This window comes from Alligator mississippiensis, chromosome 11, assembly GCF_030867095.1.
Source record: "Alligator mississippiensis isolate rAllMis1 chromosome 11, rAllMis1, whole genome shotgun sequence".
Lineage (NCBI taxonomy): Eukaryota > Metazoa > Chordata > Crocodylia > Alligatoridae > Alligator > Alligator mississippiensis.
The window spans coordinates 7,526,843-7,538,969 of NC_081834.1; the positions used below are offsets into that span (position 1 = coordinate 7,526,843).

A 12,127-nucleotide genomic window follows, 5' to 3' on the forward strand; every position below is an offset into this window, starting at 1 on the left:
GGCGATGTTGAGCTCATCTTTCTTTGCTAGTGCTTGAATCTCTTAATTGATTTCTTTTTTAACTAGCTCAAATAAAATTCCCTTGACTTATGGTCCTGGCTGGTGCTACTCTAGTTAGATTTCGGCTCCTGCTTCCTGTCGTTCCGCCCTTTACACCCTCTGCCTGAACTGCAACTGCCTCTTCCACCCTTGGCTTCCTGTGATCTCCCGATGCCTTGAGAGATCCCTGACCCTCCAAAAGACAAGTCTTCCCCGTCCTACTTGTGCATAGCCACGTGGCCAGTCCACCGCTGCCTTCTCCCACTCGGTCTAATGGGACCTTGCACTTTCTGCAGTAGAGTGCACATCTCTTCTACAGATCATTTGCACGTCAGGGGACGTGCAAGGGCTGTGCCACTCTAGCAGTACTGCATAAGAAGTTGCCCCTGCGTCCAGTTCTGTGTCTCTGTTTCTGCAGCTCTGGGAGTGTTAGGAGGATGTTTGACCTTTTTATTCCCCTGCCTTTCTAGAAGACCACTCAAACGCCCCCACCCTTGCATGTAGAGCAGATGCAGCTTGGTGAGCATTGGTACGATGAGGATTTTTTCTTCCTCCCATTTCTTGTTCTACTATTTTCCCTTCTCAAGTAAAAGCCGATGAGACCAAAAGGAAACACTTGCTTACTGTGGATAGAAAAACCAACAGCAGCTTCAAAGGCAGGGGTGGGCGAAATGCGGCCCGCCAAGCCATTCGATCCGGCCCGCGGGGCTCCTAAAACATTAAAAAAAATTAATATTGATCTGCTCTGGGCTGCCTGTCATGCGGCCCTCGACGGCTTGCCTAAACTCAGTAAGCGGCCCTCCGCCCAAAATAATTGCCCACCTCTGTTCTACGGTGACTTTTTCTTCTTAACATATGCTCTGTTTTCCATTTTAGAGGACAGCAATGCAATTAAAATGATCCGGAGGTCCTTGGGGTGTGGGTCTTTGAGAAGCCGGGGCAGAGCTGTTAGCGGTCATCTCCGAGGACTGACTTTGGAGGAAGCACTGGACTCCGTAGCAGTTATACCGAGCTGTTCAGTGTCCACAAACTGCTTTAAGACCCAAGTTCCCATTCGAACCGCCACAGTAATAGGTCCTTTCTTTGGGGACAGACGTACATCAGGGTTTCCGAGACCGTAGCATGGTAATTTAAGAGTGACTTTTGTTCCATAATCCGCCGGCTTTGAAAACCTGAAGATGTGCATTTCATTTTGTTTTTTTTTTTTAAATCTAAGTGCGTTTTTTTTGGTTTTGGAATGGGTGTCGAGTTCAATTTGGTGTCGAACTTGCCCCTTCTGAGGAAGACTCCGGCATGCCTGAGTAGGTAATTGTAGCGTGTAATCTTAGTTGTGCAGCTGTTGCTAAGCCATGTGATTAAGGTAAAAGCCTCTTGCAGCAGCAAGCAGCAACATGAAGTTAGAGAGCCCTTGAATGTTTGCTAAACGGGGAAGCTTTATATTGGCCGTTAGGAATAAAACTGGTTTACTCGCTGCAGTTTTCTTTGGTTTGGAGGGCCAGGGTTCCTTCTTGCAAACCTTTTTGAGATGCATTTTTTTTTTAAGTAACTGAATCACATAAAATAATTTTATTTTTTTTCCTTCGGAGATACAGATCTTTGTTTGCGGGTCTGCGTCTCAATGCCTGGGGGGCGGGAATATGCAGGCTCAGGCTTTCCCATGGATGCTTAGCCACCTCGCCCCAATCGGGGCTTTTGGAGCAGGAAGCAGCAGGGGCTGTGAAGGAAGGGGGCAGAAATATCTGATTATTGTCCAAAGATTCCTCTTTCCTAATGGCTGGGGGAACTCCCTCCCGTCATCCTGAGAAAGCTTGACATCAAGAAAACCTTGTAAAGAGCCATACAAATGGCTGAATATCTTTTTCCCCTTTAAAAAAAAATGTTTTATAGTGTAGTTTATAAGCTAAGCTTTAGGTGGGAGTTAAAGATCCCACGGCGCTTTTCAAAACAAGTCGGGGAAAACCTTGGTAACCTGGCTAACGCTTCCACTCTCAAAACATGGGCAAAGGCCAAGGTTGAGGAGGATTTCAGGGTTTTATTTTTACAAAAGACGCACAAAAATGCAATGCACCTCAGGGCACGGGATCTGAAGTCTGCAAAACACACGCACGGATGAACACCTGCACTCAGGATGGCGGGTCAGGGGAACACTTCCCTTGGAAAGACTTTTAAGAAAAAATGAAAGCTTGATGAAGTTGGGTTCCTCTTCTGATCTCCGTTCGGCAGGCTCCCGACATGACGGGGCAGGCCTGGAGAGGGTTGGCCCAAGAAGCACATCTCAGTGTCGCATCCTCATCGCCTTCCCAGGAGCTGGGGAAGGTGGAGGCTGTTGCTCTCCGGACCGCAACAGAGGAGCCAGGCTCCCTGCCCCCTGGGCGTGTCGAGGCTGAGCTGGACCGTGGTGAGTAGCTTCAGAAGGACATGTCTGCTACTCTCAGTGAAGAGGCAGCTCCAGCGAAGATGTGCTTTCAGCGACTCCCCGTAAGTCACGGCTCAAGAAAACAGAAGGAGCAGAATGACCTTGTGCTCTCCCTCTATGGAAACAACCATAGCTGCTCCAGCTGATAGTCACGGCCCGCAAGTAGCCAGCCCATCTCTTAACACGCTTTGTTGTCAAGTCCGTAATTGAGAACCATCCCTGCCCCTGCAACAAAATCTTCCTCTACCCCCTGGTTAAAGTCTGCAATGGCGCCTCTCAAACTTTAGTCCAAAATGCTCCTGCTGGTAGTCTGCAAATGAGCTGGCTGATTACGTGGAGCTGGCTCTCTCCTCGTTCCCAGCTGCCCCGTTTTATTAAAAGAAACGAAAAATACACGAAGCTTTCCTGCTTTCCAATGTCGGGAATGGCTGCAGCAGCCTTGAGGGCATGCTCCGATCACGAGCTGGAGGGAGGGTGGTCCATAGGAACGGGAAGGGAGGAGACCGTGAGTCACTCGATGCATGCATGTCATTCACGCACCAGGGAACATCTGCATTAGCAAATCCAATTCCTACGCCCCTATCCGGTTATCAGCCACCCGGCTCGGGGATGGGTTGTGCCTCTGGTCTGTCGGATATGGCAAGTTAACTGCTGAAGTTGGGTGAAGCTAGCAGGAGGGGGTGGTTACCGCAGCGACAGTCACTTTTACACAGGAAAGGTGGAGAGGCTTTAATTATTTTGTTTGAAATGGAAACTTGGCCTTGGTAGCAATCCTTATCTAAAGGCATTATTTCATTAGAGCACAGGGTAAGTTAAGTGCATGTTGGCTGCCTCCTGTGCCACCAAGGTCACTGTGCACTACCTATATTTAACTCATGATAATGAGTATTTGGCTAAAGCTGCTTGAGACTGGATATGTGAAGTGTGACAAGGAAATAGGTGCCATTTTTCACAGCATTCTCATTTGGGACCTGGTCCAACTCCAAGACTTAACAGCCAAAAGAAATGTCACTATGATTTGGGACTGGCTCTTGCCCTATTCTAGCTATTGCTTAGTTTTCTCTAAGCAAGGATAGATGCTTCCACTATTCGTAGTGCTGTGAAGATTTCCATAGAATTTATCTAAAGTTTTGGAGGAAAAGCAAGCAATCCAGCTGCTTCCAGGGTTGCCCTGAGCATGCTTTGCATCACAGAGCGTTGGTTGGTTTTGCCACATCCATTAAGTGGGACATGCCTTAGGGTGTTGCCTTAAGGTATAGCAGCCCAAGGGAAATGCATTCGGGCTGCTTCTGTGCCTTGGAGACCAACTTTATAAGACTTTAGGGTTCAGTGAGTGGGCAAATCCTACTTATAAATAAGAATCTGCCAGGAGCATTCAGACATTTGGCTGGCATGACATGCTGCCTTGGTAATCTGAGCTGACGGGGCTCAGTGATGCAGGGAAGAGAGTCTCTATGCATGGTGTACAACTCCTTCAGCATTTGATTCCTATCCTGAGATAGTCATGGTGCTACCTGGTAGAATTGGAGTCATGCACTATATCACCTCAACATCACAACAGCTGTCTTCAGCCGGTCTGTAAGTGTTATCCTGGTTCTTCCTGCCTTGCTTTCGCTAGATGCTCTATTAGAGGCAGGCCTGCTCTTTCTCTTGGGTTCAGGGACCTATCCGTTAAAAGTTTAGAGTTTATTTTTGCATCCAGCGCTCACAAGTCCGAGGTCTCTTTGCTGGTTGATGTCCCACTAGGTGACATGTCACGAGAGGAGCACGAGGGACAGTCCGCTCCACTTCACTGGAACCGAATGGCGGGTCGGTGTCCTTGCAGCAGCTTGGCGTGCAAGGAGCTTCGATATGGCAGAGGCAGGATCTGAACTCCATCGCACTGCTTTGGGGTTCACAAGTAGTACAGGTGAGAGAAGATGTGGAAGAAGAAAGACTATTTTGATTTTGGCAGAAGAATATTTTGAAGAACTAGAGAAAGCTGCTGTCACCTCCCTGCGGGCGTTGGGGAAAGCAGAATGCCATTCCCGGAGGTATGAACTCCCGATCATTCACACGCAGGCAGTGCTGCTGCGCCGTAAGGCATGGATTTGTATGAATTTCTGCAGCCAGACATCCCTGAAGGAATCTGACTGGTGACTTCATGTATCCACCCCAATACTCATTTGACTGGTGAAAAATGTGGAACAGCCTGGCTCTTCAGGAGAGGGCAGATGGAAAAGTCCTGTCCCTGTCTGTCTCATTCTTCCCAGCGTGGGTTGAGTCTTAACTAATCTCAGCCATCAGCTCTTTGGACAAATGCGGTCATTTGATGTCTTCTGTAAACCTCCTCCCAGACTTCTGGGCTCTATAAAGTAAAACCAAGCTGTAGGCACATTTACGGTTCTCTTTTCCCATGAACTTGTCTGCAGACGTTAGAGACGATATACAACAGGAAACCTACTATGAGTGATGCTGAACCGCTCCCGGTCCCACCAGCTATCAGGCCTTTACAGCGTGCCTTCTGCTCGCGGCTCTTGCTAACAGCTGGGGAGCAAATGGTAGCAAGCGCATTTGGAGGTACTATCTGTCCACTCTTGAACCTGTCTAATGGAAAAAGACTGTGTCTAAGTATCATGTGTTTTGCATTCTCCTGCGCTTCTGCTAATAGCTCCTGAAGCCCTGGTGTCAATGCCCTTGATACAGGTTTAACTATGGCAAGAAACTGAGGATCAGTAGCGGAGTTGTATGAACTAGGTCCCTTTGGTACCTGTAAATATTTCTCTGAGAAATGTAGATGAAGCTTCATTATTAAGTGGTTTACTACAATTCATGGACTCCGGTAACTGTGCTGCTTTGATTTTTGCTAACAATAAACCATCTACTCAGCGATGTGGCCTCAAAGTCAAAGTGTTAGCAGCCAAGAATGAACACATGGCTGTTGCACCATTGCCGAACCCGCAAAATTAGGCGAATGATCTTCTGGCAGGTTAGCAAAATGGTCACCTGCTTCCAACACATAATTTAAGTATAATTGGCAAGTATAATTGGCGTCCTGTTGTTAGTAGAGAGCATTAGTATAACATCCAGTGGCATGAGGCAGGTTGCAGGGTGTAAAATGTACACACCATGGGACACTATTTGCACTTAAAGGGAGTCAGCTTGACCTCACTAGAACAAGCTGCCTAATTTTTAATCCTCTCCAGCGCTATGTGTTTAAAAAAATTGATTTGGACTCCAGTGTTGATGGAGGCTCTTTCTGCTTCGGAAAGCTCGAGGGTGAGGAAGAAAAAACTTTCTTTCCTAACACGTGTTGTGAGTGGCTACGTTAGCAATATCCAGATAGAAGCACCTGGCTGCTTTGGAGGAAGAAGGCTTGAAGGATGCAGCACAGGCTAGGAGCTAGTGCAGGGGCGGGCAATCATTTTGGGCGGAGGGCCGCTTGCTGAGTTTTGGCAAGCCCACAAGGGCCGCATGACAGGCAGCCCGGGGCAGATGAATATTTTGTTTGTTGAATTGCAGGGTTATTCATACGCTGCACTTGCTTTGCATTTTCAAGTGTTAAGAGATCCCCAAGACCTCTCTGGGGGGTAACCCAGCAGTGCCAGCAGTTGCACACATGGGTAAGTGGAGCGGTAGAGAAGGCCAGTGATTTACCAAGGTCCTGCAGGAGGTCGGTGGGCCTAACCGGGATTAGGGCTCCGTGCCTCCTGGCTCCCCGCCCGTGCCTCGATTGAGGAAAGCACTTAAGCTTGTGCTTAACCCCATCCCTGTTCAGCCAAGCACTTGAGAGCATACTTCAGCGAAGCATGTGCATGAGTGCTACCGTGCTCTGGGAAACGGCAGGCTTTGCAAGCAACATCTCTTGAGAACAAATTCAGGTGTTGAGCTCACAGCAGGGAAAGAAAGGACCCTGTTTTCAATGACTGTATGTAACCTGTGTAGTACTGACAGCCAGATGAGCCCTGTGCAATGACCCTGGCTCACACCGGTTGAAATCTTGGTGTCTGAACGAAATGAACTCTAAAGTGGCTTTGATTTTTTTTTTCTTCTTCTTTTGTTTTGCTGAAGTAAGGAGGGCAGCATTTGTGCCAAAGCTATCCTGAGGTCCTTTTAATGCTTCTAAAAGAGCTCTTCCCATCCACCTTCTGTGATGCAGTAAAGAGGGCCGAGGGAGTGGCGAAAAGGGTGGAAAGCAGTGCTGAGATGGGGCAGTGTTCAGTGTGCTGACCTCTCAGATGAGGTGAGCTGAGCTGCAGTGTGAAATCCAGATAGCAAGGAGGTAGTTTCTGGCCCTGTTTTTGTGTTTCCTGAGACTGGTGTCATTACATGCTGCCCTATTACTAATCACTTATATAAGATATGAAAATAACATGGGGGAAATTGCTTTTCCAGTCTGTTTCCTGAAGTCTGAAACACAGCATCATTTCATCTTGCAGGCAGATAGCACTGAGGTTTAAATGCTGCAGAGCTGCTTCTAGCTATTTGCTGATGTGTGTCTGTGTTCCTGAAACTCTAGGTTACATTTCATGTTGGTTTGGAATATTTTTCCTTTCCTTTTTTTCTCCAGCAGACCGTTTCCCTGGGCTACCCTTCTTAAAGGGCATTTTACTAATTCTGTTCTTTTTTTCCTTTTAAAAAAACCCCCCAAAAAACACGTGTCTGTCTTCCTTTGTGGATCTGCTCCCAAATGGTATACATTGCTGGGAGGTGGGGTGTCTGAAAGGAGAATTTCTTCAGTGTGAGGAAGCTAAATGCACTGGGGAAATATATTTGATTTGTATCAGGACTCATAGTAGTGATGATATCTTTTATTAGACCAACAAGATTTTTGCAAAATAAATTATTTAATTGCAAGCTTTATGAGCGTCCTCTTGTCCCGTGTACCCCAAGGGATACATTATAGGATTCCCACACTGGCTTCTTCTATAATTCTTGATTTTCTTGAGTTCAGTAATCCGGTGCGTGTGTTTAGTTTTGAGCCAACTTTTTCTTTTCAGTAGGTTGTTTCCAGCATGGGAGAGAGCTCTTTTTGGTCATGCTTATTCTCTTGTCATGGTTAACTTTCAACAGCCTGAGCGTGTTGTGTGTTGCCTCTTGACAGGTGTACAACATGTTTCAACATCAGAGTCTTGGAATTAAAGTCAGCATTCGGGTGACAAAGCTAGTCCTCCTTCGAAACCGTCCAGTAAGTCCTGACCCGTTTTTACGCTGCTGGTATAACCATTGCTAACCCTGGCGTGGGATTCCTGTTATAACGCTGTTGGACTCTAGGATATGTTTTTGGAGGTTTAATTCCTGATCCTGTAAGCCTTCTGAGCGTGGGATTCCTGCGGAAACTTGCAGTTGCTGCTACCTAATGGAATGAATTGCAAGGCCGAAGGGGTGGAGGTCTTAGCTGGAAGTCACAGGCTCAACCCCAGCTGATATCTGACCTGTTGACTTGAGTTGCTTCATGTATTCATGACACTCATAAGTATAACTCTGAACCTTATCTTTCTTACCCGATGTCCTCTGCTTCATAAACACTGGTGCAGCTCCTGGTCTGACCAACTCCTTGTTTCTTTGTATTCCCTTTTGCTTATGAAAGGCAAAACTGTCCATTGGGCACCATGGAGAGAGGTCGCTGGAGAGCTTTTGCCACTGGCAAAATGAAGAATACGGTGGAGCCAAGTATCTTGGTAATAATCAGGTTCCTGGCGCCAGGGATGACACCCCACCTGTGGATGCTGCCGTCTTCGTTACCAGGTACAGAAAAATCGGCTTCACTGGTGTCTTTTGGTGGGGATGGCAGACTATTTGACAGGCAAATAATTCTGAGATCTGGTTTCTACCTTTTGCCCCTCATTCGTGCCAGTCTGTGGGCTGAGTGGGTAAGGTGGATCTGAACAGAAGTGACTTGTCTTCATTTTGTTTGGATTTCCAGTCTTTCAGTGGCAAGCAAAGCATCTCTTCTGTTGGCACGTTGCTTGGCTAAATGCTCTTCCTGACCCAGAGCAGTTCAACAGCAGGGGAAGAGCCAGCTTGTGGATTGTGCTCTTAAAACCAGCTCTGACCTTGACCCACCCGGGTCCTAGGACACCGCTAGGACTTGCCCTGCCCCTCTGTGTAAAACGCCCATCTTCCAAGCTCACTCTTTGCGACCCTTTGTCGGATCAGATGCACCCCATCAGGGTGAAGTTCGGAGCGTGCCAATGCAAAGGGGTGTGACCAGCATCGGCCCGCTGGACAAAACGCTCCTGTGCCGCAGTGTTGTCATCAACATCACGATCCGTTCTTGCACGTTTGTCCTGTCAGTAATGTGGATAGACGTGAATCTGTTTCTACACCTTCAGCCATTTTATAAAATACGGCTACTTGTGATTTTAATTTGGTCTTTTCTGCTGGCACATTGATTTGGTTCCTCATTTCCAACCACACTGGGATGCTGGTGGGTGTTCAGCAGCATCGGACTATAGGGTACGTAGGCAGCCGCTAGGGCAGTGGGCTAACAGAGTTAGGTACTTTCCTTTGGAGTGGAGGACCTGCCTATTTGCTCAGCTTCCAATGCAGCCACCAAGGCCCCAGTCCAGCAAAGCATTTAAGTACATGCTTGACTCCGAAGCGGGGGAAGCCATCCCTTTGAGGTCAGTAGCTCCTGCTTATAGTTAAGCATGAGCTTTCTTGGATCCAGGCCTAGATAAACAAGGCTTTCTTTTTTTGTTTAAAACTCTCATCTGGGCGTTCAGTTGCGCCGATTTTCACCCCCAGTCCTTTCATCCCCGTGATATGTGAAGCGTGCAGAATCTTTCCTAGTGAGGTTTTAAGTGCTGGGGTGGGGGCACGGGGAGCATGCCCGCCGCTCTCTCTCCCTGCAGCTGATGAAATGAAATTTTCCATGTCGTCCTGAACCAACTGGAGCCAGTCACTCAAACCTGCAGGGATGGCTGAAAAGGTTTTGCAGTCGGAGGAGCTGGAGAGCTGCAGCTGCTGTTAGTTTAGCTAATAGGCTTGAAGAGCAGCTAACTTGGGGGAAAAAACTGGGCCCAGGACCACTGCTGTTCTGCAGAAGAACCGCACATCCAGCGTGATAGGCCAGCGGGGTGTGATTGCAGGCTACCCCCTCCCCGTCCGCATCCACTTCCCTGCAGTTCTAGCCCGGCCCTGCTCCTGCTGCATAAAGGACGCTGTGTTGCTTGGAAGCCTCCTGGCCCGGCTGTCCTGATTCCTGTGGCAGGGAAATTAGGTTTTCTTCTCTTGGCTTTGGAAGTGTGTGTGTGTGTCCCTGGATCTTCCCCAGCCTGTACAGATGGACCAGCCGCGGAGGATATGGAAGCAGCAGCATGTCCAGCAGAAGCAGCCAAGCCAGAAAAAGCAGAAGCTGGATTTTCAGCAGCTGCAGCTGCTTTGAGGACTAGAAACAGACCCTTTAGGGTCAGCCTCAGAAAAGAGCTCTCCTGTTCCAGCCTGCTGGCTGTGTTCACGCGTGGCGTCCCTGGACATTTTGCTTCTGGAAAGATCACCTTTGCTTGGTGAGGCAGGAAATAGGTGATTTTCCCTATGCACAAAAGCAAATGCCTCCATTGAAGGTGTTGGATAAGGGGTATGCACTTAATTCAGGCTCTGAGCAAGGAGGATGCTGTTCACGTCCCTAGAGGGGCATGTACTGGTCCTGTAACTAATGGGGACACCTGAGACACCGGGGTGGGTTTGAGTTACTGCCATGTGAATTCTCTACTCAGCGTGTTTGTCCCTTGCCCTCCTGTTTGTCCAGTTTCCAACATCCCTCTCAAAGTGCAGGGCTCCACAGCCGAAGCATCTGCAGGATAATTTCGATATGCATCTAGCTGGGGTCATCTAGACCCAGCACTCTTTCCTGCCTATGCAGGGGGCCGGACTCGATGATCTATTGAGGTCCCTTCCAACACTAACATCTATGAATCTATGATACCGATCCTATTGTAATGGTCAATAGAAATAACCTCTGTTTGCAGAGCCTGTTATGGAGCCCAAGTTAGCCCCCCTGGACATGTCAGTATTGTCAAAGAGCCATGCTAGTCAGGGAGTAGCACGGTGAAGTAGCATACCTGCTCTGTGCTCACAACAGAGGATGTACAATAGCTGGGTGCACGTTGCCAGCTCCCAGATTTGTACGTGCTTGTTGGCCCCAAATGCTGCCAGTGCATCAAGGGCACCTGCATTGCTTCCATGTAGGGTAACATCTGTGGAAGGGGCACATGCTGCTTCTCGGTGAGGCTGCCTCATGCAGTTTTTCAACGGTGTAGATGCACCCTTCGTGTTTCTTTGCTCCTAGGGGGCTCCCTGAAGCTTTTAGGCATTTTGCAGAGGTCCCCAGCGCATCGCTCCAGTCCCCCAGGTCCTCAGATGCCTGTGCATTGTGGAGATCCACCAACCATTCATCCAGAACATGCCTGTTTTGTTTTGGGGACATCCTTGCTGGTTATCAGCTCCTCCCATGAGAGCAGCATAAGCTGCTTTAGCTGCTGTCTGCCATGTGGTTGCAGTCAGGTGGGAGAATTTGTTCTCTGTGGAATCCAGAGAAGTAGAGTTTGGGGGTCTTATTCACCAAGGATTAGTGTCTTCCTTGTCCCATGGGTCAGTGGATCACTTCCAGTTGCAGGCCTTTCCACTTTCCTCTGCCTGCGTTGTGGTTTAATGCCGACAAATGATGCCGATGTAGCCAACAAGGGGAATGTGCATCATTGCATGCCCACGCACAGCTTTGGTGTGCTGGAGACTCGGGCCATTTTGCAGTCATACCACTTTTTCCCTCTTTTACCAACTTGGCCACTAAAGTTTCAGCCATTCAACAATACTTGTCAGGTACTGGAAAGGGAAAACGGTGGCCCACTAGGGCATTTCTGAGTTGCTCTGCCCATCCTACTGGGGCCCTTTCTTGCCGAAGGGTCTCATGCTTAAAATACAGTTGCATGAGCTTATGCATTTTTCCTAAGCTGTGTGTGCTGGGAGCATGTTTTTTGGAGGAAGGTTTGGCCCCTTTTTCCGGGCTCTGGTCACTTGACCTTGTTAGGTTTTTTTCCTATTTCTTTATTTTCCTTAACAAATAGCTCTTTGTGTCAGCATGCAACAGAACGGCTGAGGCTAGTTCCTCTTCGTTCAGTTAAAGGTCAGAAATGAAAGGGAATTTGTACCTTACAATAGCTGGGCTATTTGCATGTGATACTAATATGTCCTCCAAGGTAGAATCTGCTGAGTTCATACCAGAGTCTGGATCCAAATGTCTGCAGGTCTCTGGGGGCAAAGGAGGCATTTCAATTGATGGAGGGAGGGCATTATTTTCAGCCTGTGTTATTGTAGTTGCATGTGGTCACAAAGAGGCCTTTGCATACATAATCCACATTAGAACATGTATCTTTCTTGCATCTTAGACAGGATCATTCAGGTTGGGGCTTTTTCTTTATGCTTATCAGGTCTGCAACAGCTCCATCAACAGAAGAGGTTGGGGCAGAGAGAGGTGGTTAGCCGCATCACATCTTCTGCCTAGCTGCTTACTTTGCAGGTGACGGCAAACGCTACGATCGCTGTAACCTCAGGGGGTTAACCGCCTTGTTGGTCCCTTCTGATTTCCAACCCATCTTTACTGCTCTCAGCAGTGCCCCTCCGTTCCTCCCCCTTTCCCTTTACCGTGTTACTTTCTACCGAGTCCCCCTGCTCTCTGCAAGTCCATAAGTA

General features: G+C 48.2%; 1 protein-coding gene across 2 annotated transcripts in view; it reads left to right on the plus strand.

Annotated features, from left to right (window-relative positions):
* The window catches only part of ADAMTS17 (ADAM metallopeptidase with thrombospondin type 1 motif 17), a 261,444-nt gene that overhangs the window by 35,974 nt on the left and 213,343 nt on the right, over positions 1-12,127 (plus strand). For both annotated transcript variants that reach the window (XM_019477538.2, XM_019477539.2), the window contains exons 5-6: positions 7,539-7,622; positions 8,025-8,182. In XM_019477538.2, coding sequence (XP_019333083.1) covers positions 7,539-7,622; positions 8,025-8,182 — 242 coding nt within the window. The remainder of the gene's footprint in view (positions 1-7,538; positions 7,623-8,024; positions 8,183-12,127) is intronic.